We start from the raw sequence: 14823 nt of genomic DNA, 5'->3' as shown, positions 1-14823 counted from the left end.
TTCAGAGACCGGAGGGGGGTGATCACGATCCTGGCGAGCGCACGCGCACCTTGGCTCCGAGGAGCGAAGGCGACTCCGACGCGGAGATGACGAGCGTGATGCGGCCGTCGTCAGCCGGCACGATTCCGACCTTCGCGAAGGACTTCATCGGCGAAGACTCGCCCTCGACGTCGTCCTCCTTCACGACGTCGTCCTTGACGCCGCACGCCTGTGGGCGAGAGCGCATACGCAGGTGTTCGGAGACGGGAGAGAGAATTGTTACCGGTGGGTGGGAAGCGATGAGTGCCAGGAGAGAATGCTGCGGCGCGCTCACCGTTGGGTCGGGCGTGTTTGAAACGGTCTTGACCGGCTTCTCGACCTCCTTGGCAACCTCCTCGGCGACGACCTCCTCGGCGACGGGCGCCTCGGCGATGGTGGCCTCCTCGGCGACTGCCTCCGCGGCGGCGGACACCTTGGCGGCGGCGCCAACACCACGGGAGCCGCCTAAGCGACTCCTGCGAGGGTGGCGAGGCACTTAGCTCCGTGCACCCGCCCACCCCCGCCACAGGCAAGCTCATTCACTGAAAAAGAATTTCAGTTTGCAGAAAGAAAGAAAGAAAACAGACAACCCAAGGGAGGGATGGGAGGACGGCACGCCGCCACCACACAGGGATTTTAAGGAGAGGTGTGTGGTGCGCTATCCGTCGCCCACCCTAGGGAGTCTGCCTCTTCCTATCTCTCTTCGCAGTCTCTCGCCGATTCTCGCTGCAACCTTCATGCCACCTCGCGGTCGTCCCACCCTCGTCGTTCTCTCCCTTGTCACTTCCTCCTCTGTCGCGTTGTTCTCTTCTGCCTCGTCCTGCGACGCCGCCGCCTGCCGGTCCCTTGTTCTCGCGGCTTCTTTCGCCTGTCGGCGCAACTCCGTCCTCCTCGCGGCGTATCCTGGCCCCTCGAGTCTATCGAGCTCCCCTCGCGCAAGGACCACATTTCTGACTCCCACTCCGATCATTTGCCTACAGGTCATGTTGTTGCTCAGGTCCACTCTCTCTTCGAACACTCGTGCCTCTACGGATGATGCCGGCGCTGGGGTCCCCTTCGGATGCATCGTGACATCTGACAACTGGATTTCCACTGGTTCGTCCTCCTCGGAGTCATCTTCCCCGTCCTCCTTCCGCTCGGCTCTTCGCTCGGTACGTTCGGTGTGGCTCACCCTCCATGCCGTGAACAGGCGCTTTATCCACCCTATATTCTTCTCTCGTTCCTCTGCCCGTGCCTTGGTCTTGTCGTTGTTTCGCACCCATGTCTGTATGGCAATCGAGGCTGCCTTCCCCACTACCTGTAGTTCACTCGTCACCTCTCCCGCGAGCTCCCTTCTCTTTCTTTCGGGTATGGAGTCCGTGAGTGCGGGTAGCGTGCAGGCAATCACGGGCGCTATTTTGTCGTACTCCTCTTCGGCGAGCGCTCCAAATCTAGACCCTTTCGCCTTTAAGGAGGCTGCCCTCGCTCGTCTCAGGAATGTGGCGGTGTCTTTTGAGTCCGGCGCCTCCCGTTCAACTCTTGCTGTCGCCCTCGCTGTATGTTTGTCGAGCTTCCGCATGAAGTGACGCGCCTCTTCCTTATTTCCAGCGCAGCTGCCGCTCAGTATGTGCGCCAACGACGCCTGTGGTGGCTCACTGTCTTCTTGTTTCCAGTCGTCCCAGTCTCCCAGTTCCCCGCGTCTCCTCCTTGCCTCCGCGCCTCTTTTGTGGCCTCATCCCTAGCCGCCTTGCACGCTCTGCATCCCCAGAACGCACTTCTCGTGGCGGGGCCCCGGGTTCCCGTTTCTTTTCTCCCTCGAGTGTCAGGTAAGGTCGGTAAGCTAAATTTCTCCACCCTCGCATCTTCACCTTCGCCCAGCTCCGTGAATATGCACGCTCAACACGCCGACGCGGCTCCCGTCAACGCTGGGCGGCGAGCGCGTCGACCGTCGTGAGCGTGTCGGCTGGAGCCCACCACAACCTCACCCTCACCGCGAGCGGCGCCGTTTGGAGCTGGGGCAAGGGAGGCTTGGGCGCGCTGGGCCACGGCGACCGGCAGAGCCAGTGGCAGCCGATGAAGGTCGAGGCCTTTGCTGGCCAGCGCGTCGTCGCCGTGTCGAGGGCCACCTGACCTGCGCATGGCTGGTGGTGAGATGCCGAGGACAACGAGCGACGAGGCGCAAGAGAAGGCAGTGTGCTAAATCGAGGCACTGCTGGCTCCGGGGCCGGCGAGTAGTGACGGCGCGCAGAGGTGGGTGCACGGCTGGCTGTCTCTCCGAGCGGGGGCGCCAACCCTTTCCTCCATACGCTCGGGCAGCGTGGACTGGATCCCGCTCAGCCAGCGTGGCTCAAAGAGCACACACCGTTGGTGGAGAGGGTTTGGAGAGACTCGGCTGCGGGTGGGCGAGGGCCGGGGCGGGGGCGATGTTTTGCGAGGCCCGTGAGCGCGGCGGCAGCGCGGCAGCGGTATTTTGTGGGAAGCGCTGTCCGGGGTAGGCAGCGGCAGCCTCGCACAGGCTGGGACAGCCAGGGAGGGTGCCGTCACGCCGCCGCCGGCCCCGCGTCAAAGAGTGTTGCATCTAGCGAGAAGAGCGTGAACGGCGTGCCTGCAGTCACGCGTTGCCCACACGAGCGCTGTAGTGCCCACGTCGTGGCCGACGCAACTTTCGTGTTGGCTTTCGTGTTGGCGGCGGGCGCTCCTGCCCGACATCGCGCCACCCCACTCTGTCTCGCGTGGTGGCGTCGAGCGCTCAACAGGGACCGACCGCCGACGGACACCCTCGGCCCGCCGCCAACCCACAGCGGCGACGCACGCCGCCGCCTGGGCTGCTCCCCACACCCCACTGCCACTCCCCAGGCTGCTGCCTTGAGATTTCGAGAGACATACGAGAGAAAAATTTCACCTCTCGCAATACCAGTAGCGCTTCCCTCGGCTAATCGCTAAATACAATACATCCCGCGGCGGTTCCGGCGCCCAGACACGCCAAGATGTCTCTCAAATATCATAAAACCAGGTGTAGTCGTCCTCCTCGCCCGCCTCGCTCGGCGGGCGCTGGCTGCCGTCGAGCACCTTGTTGACGCCGACGACCGTGCTGCCCTCGGGGACGGCGCGCGTCACCACGGCGCTCGCGCCGACGGTGACGCCGCTGCCGACGAGAATGTCGCCGAGCACGGTCGCGCCCGCACCCAGCGTCACCGAGTCGGCGATTGTCGGGTGGCGCTTCGCGCCGTGCATCGGCTTGCCGGTGGCGCCGAGGGTGACGCCGTGCAGCATGTACACGTCGCTGCCGACCACGGCGGTGCCGCCGATCACGACGCCGCTCGCGTGGTCCAGCATCACCCCCGGTCCTGCGGGGGCGGGGAGCGGCGGCGAGGGTGTGTGTGTGTGTGTGTGAGGAGACGGGCCGTTCGTGCGTGCGATCTGGGGCCGGGGCTGTGCTTTTGCGTGAGGGACGGGGGGGGGTAGATATACCGCTACCTGGTGGGTCGTCGGGCGTGTCGTCAGGGACAAGTCCGGAGGGGATGGCAGTGGCTGCCCAAGAGAGAGAAGAGAAGAGAGGGAGAGGGAGAGGGAGAGGGAGGGAGAGGGGGGGGGAGGGAGGGGGGGTAGGGAGAGGCGACTGGGGCGGTGCGTAGGGGAGGCTGCGCGCGGGTGCGGCGGTGGCGGTGGCGGTGGACGGTTCTCGGAAGTGGCACCGATGGTGGCGGCCGGGTGGATGTCGACGGAAAAGAGGGAGGCGCCTACCTCGAGGCGAGCCACAGCTCTGTCCACAGCTCTGCCCATTTCTTGGCCATCTCTCGGCCATCTCTCGGCCATCTCCCGGCCATCTCTCGCCGGCAGACTGAAGGCGGAGCGCGGCGAAGCGGTCGGCGGGGCCGTCGTCGCGCGCCCACAGGTGGTGCGCCACGCGGTGCAGCGTGAGCGCGTGGAACCCCTTGAAGTAGAGCAGCGGCTGCAGCAGCCCCGTCGCCGCGGGGTCGACGTCGAGAATCTTGTAGAGGTCGCAGACGACGCAGCGGAGCAGCCACGGCGCGGCGAGGGCGGAGGACACCTCGCGCCACAGCGCCGCCGACTCGGCGCCACCCTCCCCGAGCCCGGCGCTCCGCAGCTGCTCGACGAGGACGGCCGCCGCCGCCTCGCTCAGCGACGAGCGCGACAGCACTGTCCGCTCGCCGAGGCCGCTCGTGAGCGGCGAGCCGCTCAGCGCGGTGGCCTCCTGTCGCAGCTGGTGAAAGATGATGGCGGCGTGCTTGGCGACGGCGGCCTCGCTCGCTCGCAGGTACTGCTTGCTCGGGAGCGGCGGCGTGAACCGGCTCGAGACGGGCGGGTCGAAGAAGACGGTGGACTCCACCCACTCGGCCTGCATCCGGATCCGCGGCGAGAATCTGCGGAGGCCGACCGGAGAAGACAACCCGAGCAGAGTCGCCGAGAGTACGGTTGCCATGTCAAATCAGCGCCGCGCGCCTCGCCTCCGTCAATCGTGGCCACCCTCCTCTTTCTTCTTTCTTTGAGACTTGAGCACTTGAGCACTGGATAGGGTCGATTCCGCGTGGTACGGGACCCCTCGATCGTCTCGCCCTCCCTCACTGGTGTGTTCATTGGGGGGGGTCATAACAAACACGGTACAGGATCGAGGTGCACGCTGCCGAGGCAGTGTCGTCCCCCCTCTCCCCGACGGCGATGGCGGTGTGACCGATCGAGCTACAAGAGGAGCTTGTTCAGCAGGATCCGGGATAGTCTGATGCACTACCTCACTGGGCCTGAGACCACCAGCCAGCATCCCGTCACCGTCTCGGGTTTATGTGGGATTTATTTCTACGTTGGATCGCTTATCATGAGAGAGAGTGCGTTGTTGTAGTGAGCTCAGAGCTGTACACGGAGCGAGGGTCTGTACCGAGGCGTACAGGAACGATCAAACCAAGATCACCATCGTCCTCTCTCTCTCTCTCTCTCTCTCATCGTCCTGAAGGACACAAAGCTATCGTCCTGAAGGAGATTTTACCTTTCTTTCCTGAAGGACCACGACGAGACGCCGTCCAGGACACATCCCTCTGGAACAAGGCATCTCGACTATCGGACAGTACTCAACAGGGACATCTCTCTATGGGGTATTCACACTCCCCCATTGTCTGCGAGGTCTTCAGATGCGGCAGACAACACAGCGGAGTGTGAAGCAAGTAATTGTCACGCTGATCAGAGGCGCGAGCTAGTGAACGTGGTTGACACCGGACGCGAAGGCCGACCTACCCATGCGAGCGTTTCTTCTTCCATATTTATTTCTTCTTCGCAAGGCCCGGTAGGAGGCTTCTCCCTCCCTCCTGCGGGCGGCGGCCGGGAGTGCCTCCGGCCTCCCGCGAATTCCACACCCCTTGCGCATAACATGCGTGGCCACAGCGTGCCGCTGCTGCTCCTCTGCCTGCCCGCCTGCGCGGCCCTCGCACCCGCGCCTCGCCTCTCCCCGCCGGTGCGCCTCCCGCTTCAGCAGCGGCTGGCCCCGCGGCTCTCCGCTGTGGGCGACGAGGTGCCTGCCGTCGGCGGTGGCGGCGCGGCCGACGCGCGGCCACCCTATTTGCTGACGGGCCTGCGGCGGCCGCGCTTCCGCGGTAGCGCCATGGGCTGGCTGCACCGCACCGGGCTCTGGTACGTGCTGGCGACGGCCTACGTCGCGGTCGCCGCAGCGCTTGGGTCCTCCGCCTCGCCCGGCAGGCTTGCGCTGCGGGTGCTGGCGGCGGCGGCCACTTGCGCCAACGTGTGGATCTCGGATGGGTACCACAACGGGGACAAGCGCGGCGGCGACGCGTACACCGCCGCTGCCGAGACGGTGTGGCTGCGCTGGGACTATGTCGGCATCTCCTCGGTGCTGACGACGCAGCTCTGGCTCTGGTCGGCCAACTTTGGGTGGCCAGGTGCGACGGCGCTGCTCGGCGGCGTGAGCGGCGCGGCGAGCGCATCGGTGCTTGCGCTCGCGCAGGTACCCTGAGATCTGGGGAGATATGGGGAGATATGTCAAACAGTGCGGTGAAAAGGCCCTGCCGACGGCGCAACGCCCGCAGTGTCACGGGGGCGCGGCTGCGGGTGGGGGTGGGGGCTACCCGTCCCGCGCTCGGCGGCTTGACAGCCCTCCCTCTCGGTGCTCTCTGCTCTCTGTGGATGCGCAGCGCTCTTTCTTTTCGGGTAGGCGGTCGTGCCGCGCAAGGCCGGACACACGGCCGTCAAGCTGCTGATGGGCGTCCAGTTCGGCGTGCTGCTCGGGTACCTCGTGCGCGCCATGTTCTGCCTCTGCCCGGCCGCCTGCCGCGTGAATGCGACCATCTTCTGGCTGTACCTGCCTGGCCTGGTCGCGTACGCCGTCAAGCGGCCGCAGCACGCGAGCTTTGGCTTCCACGAGTTTTTCCACTCCTCGGTCCTCCTCGGCCACTCGGCCTCGATGCTGCTAGATGTGGCAAATTTGCTCTCGCCTTGCGTGGCGTGCCTGTCTTGACGCCAATTTGTTGTTGCGTGGTGACTGTGCCTGTCTTGACGCGCGGCGGAGCAGCCCTGCGTTCTGGGGAGTGGCGCTGAGGGGAGCGTGCCCGGCGGCGGCGCATCGCATGGAGCATGGCATGGCGCATGGCATGGCACCGGAGAGTCTCTCCTTGACGCGCGATACGAATTGGCTTGATCGGTTGATGGCTTCCTGTCCGCCTGCGTATCCGTGTGAGGATTGCGTGAACCCGCACATTTAAGCCGTTGGAGAGGGAGCTCACGGAGGTGGGGAAAAGCATTAAAACGCTAATGTTTGCACACACACACACACACGCACGTGCACACACACACACACAGTCACACACGCACGCACACATACACACACTGCACACACGAGACACACACGCGCGGCGCACGCACATACGCGATACGGCTCTGCTCATCGTGTTCGAGCCTTTCACTGGCCCGTCGTTGCCGATACACGGCTGGTCAGCACGCAAATGCGGGCGTAGACCGCGTCCACATCCAACCACCCAGCCACTTTCTCCCTCCAGTCAGGCTGGAGTTCGGCGGAGACATGCATCTCCATACGGTCCCTGATCTGCTCAACATCAGCGAGCTGCATGGCACCGAGTCGCTCGACCATCTCCGTCACGGCACCATGAAGCACTTCCGCCGAATTCTCCGGGATACGAACACCATGACCGCCGAGCTGTTTGATGATGCATTGCACGATCTGTGCCTCCTTGCCTTTATGCGTCAAATCCTCCACGAGCGCATGCAACCGCTGCTCGTGCGTCCCCGTCGTCGGCCTCACGCCCTGATCAATGCCAAAGACGACGCCGTCACCTCGCACAAGCCAGTTCTCCATGTTGCCGGAGATGGCATTCAGGGCCTGCTGCACGCTGATGCCCTGGGCTTCTGCCTGTGAATTGATGATATGCTGAAAGGTCTCGCCCAGCTTCTGATCAGCACGGAAGGCCACCAGGGAGGCCGTCAGGAAGGTGAATCTATCCGTGTTCCAGATGACGCAGTCGTACACCGCCAGACGGCCCAGCTGGCGCACGCTACTCACATGTAACCGGGAGGGCTTGTCGTCCAAAATGAATTGGGAGAGCAGCACCTGCGGCTCGCTCGCCATCTTGGTGACCACGCGCTTGCACGGGGAGTCTGCTTCCTCGACCGCACGCTGTATTCCGTCTAGCATCGACGAATGCTCCCGGTCGCCACGAACAATCATCCTGCAGCGAGGGACTGGTACGTCGAGCGCGTGAGCCAGCTCCGCTGAACACAGCTCGGCGATCAGACCGGGCTGGCCGGTTTTCAAGACCACCAGGCCTCCGGAAACATGCACAAACAGCGTCGGGTGTGTCCCAGCGCGGGACACAGCGACAGTGGTACTCCAGTCGATCTGTGAGATGTCGGCCAGGCCAACAACGCTGCCATCAGAGAGGTTAGCGCGGGGTGCCGGGAGGACTACAGCCCACTGCTTGCCCACCGCGTTTGTTGTCGATGGTGGAGGCGGCGGTGGTGGTGGAGGCGGCGGGGGAGGAGGAGATGGTGGTGGTGGCATTGGTCCGGCCGCACGGCGTTTTCTAAGCCGTCGTCGCCCGGCGCTGCTCGCAGCACCGTGTCGATGGCGCAGAGGTTCCTCTTTTCCGCGCCCCCCCCCGCAGGCGCGCGATACAAATATACATTATTGTCGTAAAATTCTATCGCAAGAGGCAGGACGCTGCACGGACTCGAGGCCCTGTGTGGTGGCGGCGTGCCGTTCTCGAGCTCGAACGCGCTGATGGACCGCCGCAGGTGGCGGCCGCGTTCCTGCCTCTTATCTGAGCCCTGGTCTGACAGCCTGACAGCAAACCCCGGACAGCGCCTGACAGTGCCCGACAGCCTGACAGCGCTGACAGCACTTTCTCTGACAGTCTGACAGCACGTATCTGACAGCCTGACAGCAGAGCCTGACAGGCGAGGCGCTCCGTCGCTGTCAGGCCCTAACGTGACAGCCTGACAGCTGCCTGACAGCCCGACAGCACACAGTGGCCTGACAGCAGCGCTGACTGCCCAACAGCAGCACAGACCGTACACAGTCAGATCCCCCCCCCCGTAGAGCCTCTTTCTTGTGCCCCATGAGGGTATAACAAAACTATTACATGCAAAGACATATACATGTGAGTGTGGCCCATGTAGTCATGGGATGGTCATGGGTCTCTCTCTCAACCCTCCCGCCCCAGCGGCCGCGCGCACCCTTCGTCACAATGCCAACCGCGCGCGGCCGTCGACCGGCAAGCACACGCCTCGACTCGGACACACTGTTCCGAGGGCAAGGGAGAGGGGCTGGCCCCTAGCCCGAGAGGGGAGCTTCCAAGACCCACTACAAGACCACGCACGCATCATCCCGCGGCCTGGCGGTCGGCGGGATTGCAACCAGTCTTCGCGTGCCGCCTGTCGTTCGACTCGGGCGCCTTGGGCGTCGGGGTGGCGAGCAGGGGACGCGGCTCTGAGCGCCCAGCGACGCGTGTCGGATGGAGTCCGGCCGCGGGTGTCTAGGGAAGTTCGCTCCAGGTTGGCTGAGTGTCTTGTCTTGTGGTTCTGTGTGTCGCTCCTGTGTGACCGTCATCGCCCGTCCTGCGTCCACCCATACCGCGTTGGTGTCCCAGTCGTTGGTCGGACTGTGTTTCGCCTTCCCATCAATCAATCATGTCGCAGAGTCCCATAGATAGATACATACCTAGAAAGGCGAAGACAGTGAGGCTCGTCCGAATGCGCCCCCCAAAAGAAAGAGAAAACACCAAAGATATCGCCAAATGTTTTTCTGCCATCGTCAATGATTGCTCACTGCCATCTCCGCCGCCTTTGCTGCCCTAGCCGCCGCAGTGCTCTCGCCGTCGCTGTCGCCGTCGCTGGTCGCCCTTTCCACAATGGCGCTACTCTCGCCGTCGCTGTCCTCGCTGGCCGCTGTTTCCACCATGGCGCTACGCTCGCCGCAGCTGCCTCCTTCGTCTCCTCCCTTGCTGCCACTTAAAAACCCGCGATTCGTCATCACCGGTTACTGCGACTCGCGAAGCGATCTCGACAAGCTGGAGTACGTTGCTGAAAGCCGCAATGCTTCGCATCGTCGAGACTCGCCGTTTTTTCGCGACACTTCGCTCGGTGCGTCGTACGTCGAATACGACACTAGCGCCTGGGTCGTGACGAAAAGGTCTGATGTTTATGCGCGCTTCAACTCTGACGACTCCTCCTCGCCGCCGCTTGGCACGGCCACTTGGGAGGTTGACTGTGGTGGCATGCGTTACACGGAACACAACCTGACGCTGGCACCCTCACAGCCACCTCCTCTGCCTCCGCCGCTGCCACCAGAGGTCAAGGCGGTGCTGTCCATGTGCGTTGTGGCAACTCGTCGCTACCTCCCCGATGCCGACTCGCTCAGACAGCTTTTGATTGGTCCAGAGTGGTCCCTCTATGGCTTTGTCCGTCCCCAACTGTTGGTATCTTCTGCCGATGGTTGCGATTTGCCTAACTTTGATAGCATTAATCAGAGCAAAAAGATCTGCTCAAAGCCCGACTCATTGACCGACACATGCGAATCCGGCGCCTTGCTACGAATTCTCCCAAAGACGTCTAAGGCTACATCTCAAGTTGTAGTCGGAACGAGCGGCAGCAGTAGTCTTGTCGGCAGCGAAGGTGGAGCGGGACGGACCGCAGTATATTCTGTCACGGTCCTCGACTTTGTCGATCTTGCAAAAGGCTCTCAGTCTTGGCTCAGTCGCTTCTGTGGCAACTTTGTGTCCGTGGTGTGCTCAAACGTGGCTGCTGCGGATCAGATCCAGTGTGGAAATTTTGCGCGAGCCATTTGCTACCCGTCAGAAGGACTAGCCGGGGGGTACCTCGACATCTCTGTATTCAATGCAGTCAGCGACGAGACGAGCATGGCGGCGCTGCGAGTGCTGGATCCCGAGTGGAGCGTGGATTCACCTCCGTGGAGCAGCATCGACGTCATCTGGATGCTTCTCTGGCTGCTGCCGGCCTGGGTGCCTGCACTCCTATTGCCCGCCGGTGCCGTGGCGAGGAGGAGGGCTTTTACCCTACCCCCTAAAACCTCGAATCCCTCTACCTTGGAGGCACCGCTTGATTGCACTTCACGCGGCCATGTGGCCTCTCGTCTACGCGGCGATCGGATCACAGCTTGACGGCATACTCAAGGACAACCTGCCCGAAGACATGCATGACAGCCTGCCCGCGGAGCAGTGCGGCACCTACGACATGCTTGAGGACCCATTTTCAGCGCCGAAAGATTATGTTTTCCGGCTCGACGGTGCTCGACCGCCGCCGTTGCTACGGTATACCGTGCTCGCTCCCACACAAGCGCTGCCGTCCGCACTGCCTGATAGGCTGCAACGCAGTCATCCTTCCCAAATTCGCGCTGCGGGACGACGGCGCCGTGGCGCTGTCGCAAGCAATCAAAGGCAACCCGTCATTGAGGCTCGAGGCTCTCAACCTGTTCTACACGGGCATGGCGGAGGCGGGCGTGGAGGCCATAGCCAAGGCGATCGGCTCGGGAACGCAACACGCACTCCTGACTCTCCTGCTCGGCGACAACCAAGTCGGCGACGGCGTCTTTGCACTGGCGACCGCTGTCAAACGGCTGCCCTCTCTCATCGTGCTGGACCTCTCCCGGGCAAACATCGGCGACGCCGCCATGTGGGAGGGGGGCGCGACCTCCGTGCGACACATGCTCACGACACGTCCACGACACGTCCAACAGGCGATGAGGGCGCCGCCGTCCTCTTCACGGCGCTCGGCGTCTCTTGCCCGTGGCTGAGCAACCTCTCCCTTCGGCGCAACGGCGAGCTCGCCGACGAGGCGGCGCAGGCGCTGGCAGCCGGCGTGCTCGTCTAGCAGTAGCAGTAGGCAACCGTGACTCCAGATCTCTCACCCCCCTCCACAGGCGCTGGCGGACGTCCTCGTCTTCGGAGCCTCCGGCGGCGCGGTGGAGACGGTGGATGGGGTGTGGGAAGAGGCGCGCCGTCGTCGTACGTCGCACTGCCATGTCGCAGAGCACCCTTCCCTAGCCCTAGAGCGCCGTCCGTCCCAGCCCTCTTGCAAGTAGTCTTGGCACCACGCACCCCCCTTGCGCCTCTCTCCTCCTCGCGAAATCTCGGCGAATCTCAACGCATCGCAGCAAAGTCCGCCCCTCCCCTGGTTCCCTCCTCCTCCCCTCCTCTTCCCCTCTTCTTCTTCCCTTCTTCCACCCCCCCCCCCCCCCCACCCCCCCCCCAGCCGGCGCACCACCTCACGCACCTCAAGCAGCTCGACCTCTTCGGGACCGGCATCTCCGACGTCGGCGCACAGGCGCGCCGCCGCCGCCGCCGCCGCCGCCGCCGCCGCCCTGCCCCCTCACACATGGTGCAGACCAGCAGCACGCACCGCTGGGCCGGGACCCTCGGCCGCCATCAGTACAGGGCCCTCTGCGTAAGATCCCCTTCCCCCATCGACCCCCCACACACCCACCCACCCACCCCACCCACCCCACCCCACCCCACCCCACCCCACTCTCCCCGCAGGCCTTGCTCGAGGCGCTGAGGGTGCCGGGCGTCGCCCCCGAGCTGACCAAGCTGAACCTGCGCGGCAGCCAGGTGGGCGGGGCCCTCCTCGTAGAAATCGAGGCAGAAATCGAGCTGCGGAAGAGGGCGGCCGAGGAGGTGGCCAAGGACTCTAAACTCGCACGCGTCAACGCGCGGAAGGCGAAACGAGAGAAGAGCAAGAGGGCTAAGAAGGACGAGCTCTGACTCCCACACAACAACATAATCTCTCTCAATCTCTCTCTCTCACCCTCTCGGTTGGCGGCGCCTAATTAGTAATTTCTTCATTCACTTGTTCAGAGGCTTGTGTTTTAAGAACAGTAGTGGGAGGGCTCCCAGGGGCAGGGCGGAGGCGGCGGCGACGGGGACGGCGGCGGCGGCGGCAGGGGGCTGGGGTTCGCGGCGATGCCGAGGTGTCGTGCGCCCGTGCGGTTTGTGGTGCGTGGGGGGGGCGTTGCACGCCGCGGATCAGGCCGGCGCGGGCGGCGGGGAGGAATCGGACGGCGACGGCGCGGCGGCAGGGACAGGGGGGGGCAGGGGCAGTGACTCAGGGATGGAGGTGGCGACCGCCGCGAGCAACGCGCGGCGACGGCCGACGCCGGCCGAGGGCGACCGCGGACCGGCGAGCACCGTCCGAGGACCGAGGCGCGAGGGCGAGGCCCGCGGACGGAGGGAGGGGCCGAGGCCCGAGCGACCAGCGAGCTCGACCCTCGAGTGCCGACCGAGGCGCCCCGAGCCGCCGCGGCGGCGCGTGTTGTTGCTTGTTGTCGGCGTGCACATGGTGAGACACTTAGATCTCAGAGTCGGATCGACGCCACACGCGCAAACACATGCTATACCCCTGCCCCACCCAACTGGCCAACATCTCTGCACGTACATACAACAACCTGCGCTGTTGCAGTGTCCCCCCCGCTGCGAACCAACAGACTTCGTGGCGACCCTCCGCGCAGCCCCGCCATCCGGGCGGTCCCTCCCGCGCGGGGTACGCCACGCGCCGCCGAGTCCCACAGTACTCACAAGGTTCTGCCGCTGCAGAGCAGCGGCCTGCGCCGCCTCGAGATTCGCTCGACGCTGACGCCACAGCGGCTTCATCCGCCCCGCTCACTTTGCTGGCCGCCGGCTGCCGCTCGGCACAGTGCTCGCCTTGCGAGTCGGGACGCCACCGGGCTTGCTCCAGTCCCTCTGCGCCGCGGAGTTGCGCTCGGAGTTGCGGGCGGAGGCGGCAGAGTCCCGAACAGAGCTGCGCTGCGGGTTCGGCACCGTCGCCGCGGAGCCGGCGGGCTTTGCGCTGCGCTTGGGCTTGCCCCCCGTATCGCACTGGCTCACCTGGTTGGCAAAGCGCAACGAGCAGAGCGTCTCGTGCGAGTTGCTCTCCTCAGGCGCCACGTTGACCACCATGAGGGTCTTGCCCTGGCCCGAGAGGCAGGGCTCCTACGGTGTGAGTACGCCAACCTCAGGGCGGGAGATCTGGGGAGATATGGGGAGATGTGGGCAGCCTACGTGGTGGGTACGCCAGCCTCAGGGCGGGAGATATGGGGAGATATGGGGAGATATGGGGAGATGTGGGCAGTCTACGTGGTGGGTACGCCAACCTCAGGGCGGGAGGACGGTCTCGTGCAGAGTCTTCAGAGCACCGCGTGAGTACGAGGGGCTACGAGTACAGTGACTACAGCGGAGTACGGTCGAATGCGGCTGAGTGCGTGTCCTCCCGAGCGCTGGTTGCAAGAGACAAGAATGCGCGTTCCGCTTCTATGGCAAGAGTCCATCAGGTACGTGAGCTTCGAGTCGCGGAACGGCACGTGCGCCTGCCGGGCCGCCTTGGCCGAGAAGACGGTTGCCAGGCTGGAGAGCGACTTGTTGATGTTCTGCGTCTCCTTGAGCCGCTCGCCCGTCGCCCCCGAGCGGTCGAGCCGCTCCGAGCCGGCAAGGTCCACCAGGTGCAGCGCGCCGTGCAGCTCCGAGCCGAGCGCCTCGTTGACACCCGTCAGGTAGAGCGCAAAGATCGAGTGCGAGCGCGACGAGGCGGCGTTCCTGCCGGGGGCGGGCGGGCGGAATGAGACACGGGTGCGCACACACAGGGCGGCGGCGGCGGCGGCGGCGGCGGCGGCGCGGGTGCGCACATGTCGGTGTAGCCGACGGCGCGCTGCTTGGCCGCCTTTGCCATGAGGAGGTTGATCTGCTCCATCGAGGTCACCTCGTAGGTGGACACGTTGTTGACGACGGTCCCCCAGGCGTCGTCGTGCATGATGGTGAGCTTGGGCGGGTCGCCGGCCTCGCCGTAGAGTAGGTCGCGCAGCTGCTCGTTGTACACCTAAGGGAAGGGGAGGGGAGGTCAACTTCTCCACACACACAAGGTGGTGGGGCAAGGGCCAGGCTAGCCCCTCGCGACTCCACGTCTGGACGACAGGAGCCCCACGGCATTCAAAGTGCAAGGGCCCGGTGCGCGTGGGTTTGCGGTGTGAGTGTGAGTGTGTACACCTATGGTGAATAGAGCTCGCACTAGAGGCCGTAATCGCATTCGCCTTCCTGGGGCCCAGTGCTGCCTGCTGCCTGCCGTCGCTGTCTCTCCCTTCTCGGCTGTCTGTGCTTGAGAGGCGTGGGACCGGGCTTGTGAGTTTGTGTGAACACGCCAGCCTCGGGGCGGGAGGACGGTGTCGTGCAGAGTACTCAGATACGAGGGGTGTGAATGCAGTGGGATGCAGCGGAACGCGGCGGAAGACAGCGGAATGCGTGTCCCTCTCGAGCGCGGGTTGGGAGACATGAATAATACGTCGTCTGC

At 64.4% G+C, this 14823-nt stretch overlaps 4 protein-coding genes across 4 annotated transcripts; 2 read left to right on the top strand and 2 right to left on the bottom strand.

Annotated features, from left to right (window-relative positions):
* Positions 1–3021: 3021 nt before the first annotated feature.
* Positions 3022–4027, bottom strand: EMIHUDRAFT_55024 (hypothetical protein; the record flags this gene model as incomplete). The annotated part of the gene is made up of 3 exons (XM_005788292.1): positions 3022–3344; positions 3693–3760; positions 3840–4027. Coding segments are annotated over 3 exons (579 nt in total), but the record flags the coding sequence as incomplete, so codon positions are not given.
* A 1277-nt stretch (positions 4028–5304) lies between these two features.
* Positions 5305–6779, top strand: EMIHUDRAFT_440778 (hypothetical protein). The gene is made up of 2 exons (XM_005788291.1): positions 5305–5968; positions 6176–6779. Exons 1-2 carry the CDS (start codon positions 5378–5380, stop codon positions 6476–6478), a joined length of 894 nt encoding a protein of 297 aa, XP_005788348.1. The 5' UTR covers positions 5305–5377; the 3' UTR covers positions 6479–6779.
* A 2970-nt stretch (positions 6780–9749) lies between these two features.
* EMIHUDRAFT_227012 (hypothetical protein) lies at positions 9750–12251 on the top strand (the record flags this gene model as incomplete). The annotated part of the gene is made up of 5 exons (XM_005788290.1): positions 9750–10493; positions 10648–10777; positions 10854–11185; positions 11411–11461; positions 12039–12251. 5 exons carry the CDS (start codon positions 9750–9752, stop codon positions 12249–12251), a joined length of 1470 nt encoding a protein of 489 aa, XP_005788347.1.
* A 1101-nt stretch (positions 12252–13352) lies between these two features.
* Positions 13353–14355, bottom strand: EMIHUDRAFT_44991 (hypothetical protein; the record flags this gene model as incomplete). Its single annotated transcript, XM_005788289.1, has 3 exons — positions 13353–13475; positions 13775–14075; positions 14165–14355. Coding segments are annotated over 3 exons (615 nt in total), but the record flags the coding sequence as incomplete, so codon positions are not given.
* Positions 14356–14823: the final 468 nt, after the last annotated feature.

The sequence above is a fragment of the Emiliania huxleyi genome (genome assembly GCF_000372725.1).
Source record: "Emiliania huxleyi CCMP1516 chromosome Unknown EMIHUscaffold_136, whole genome shotgun sequence".
Classification (NCBI taxonomy): Eukaryota; Haptophyta; order Isochrysidales; family Noelaerhabdaceae; genus Emiliania; species Emiliania huxleyi.
This window is presented reverse-complemented; position numbering and strand designations above follow the sequence as displayed.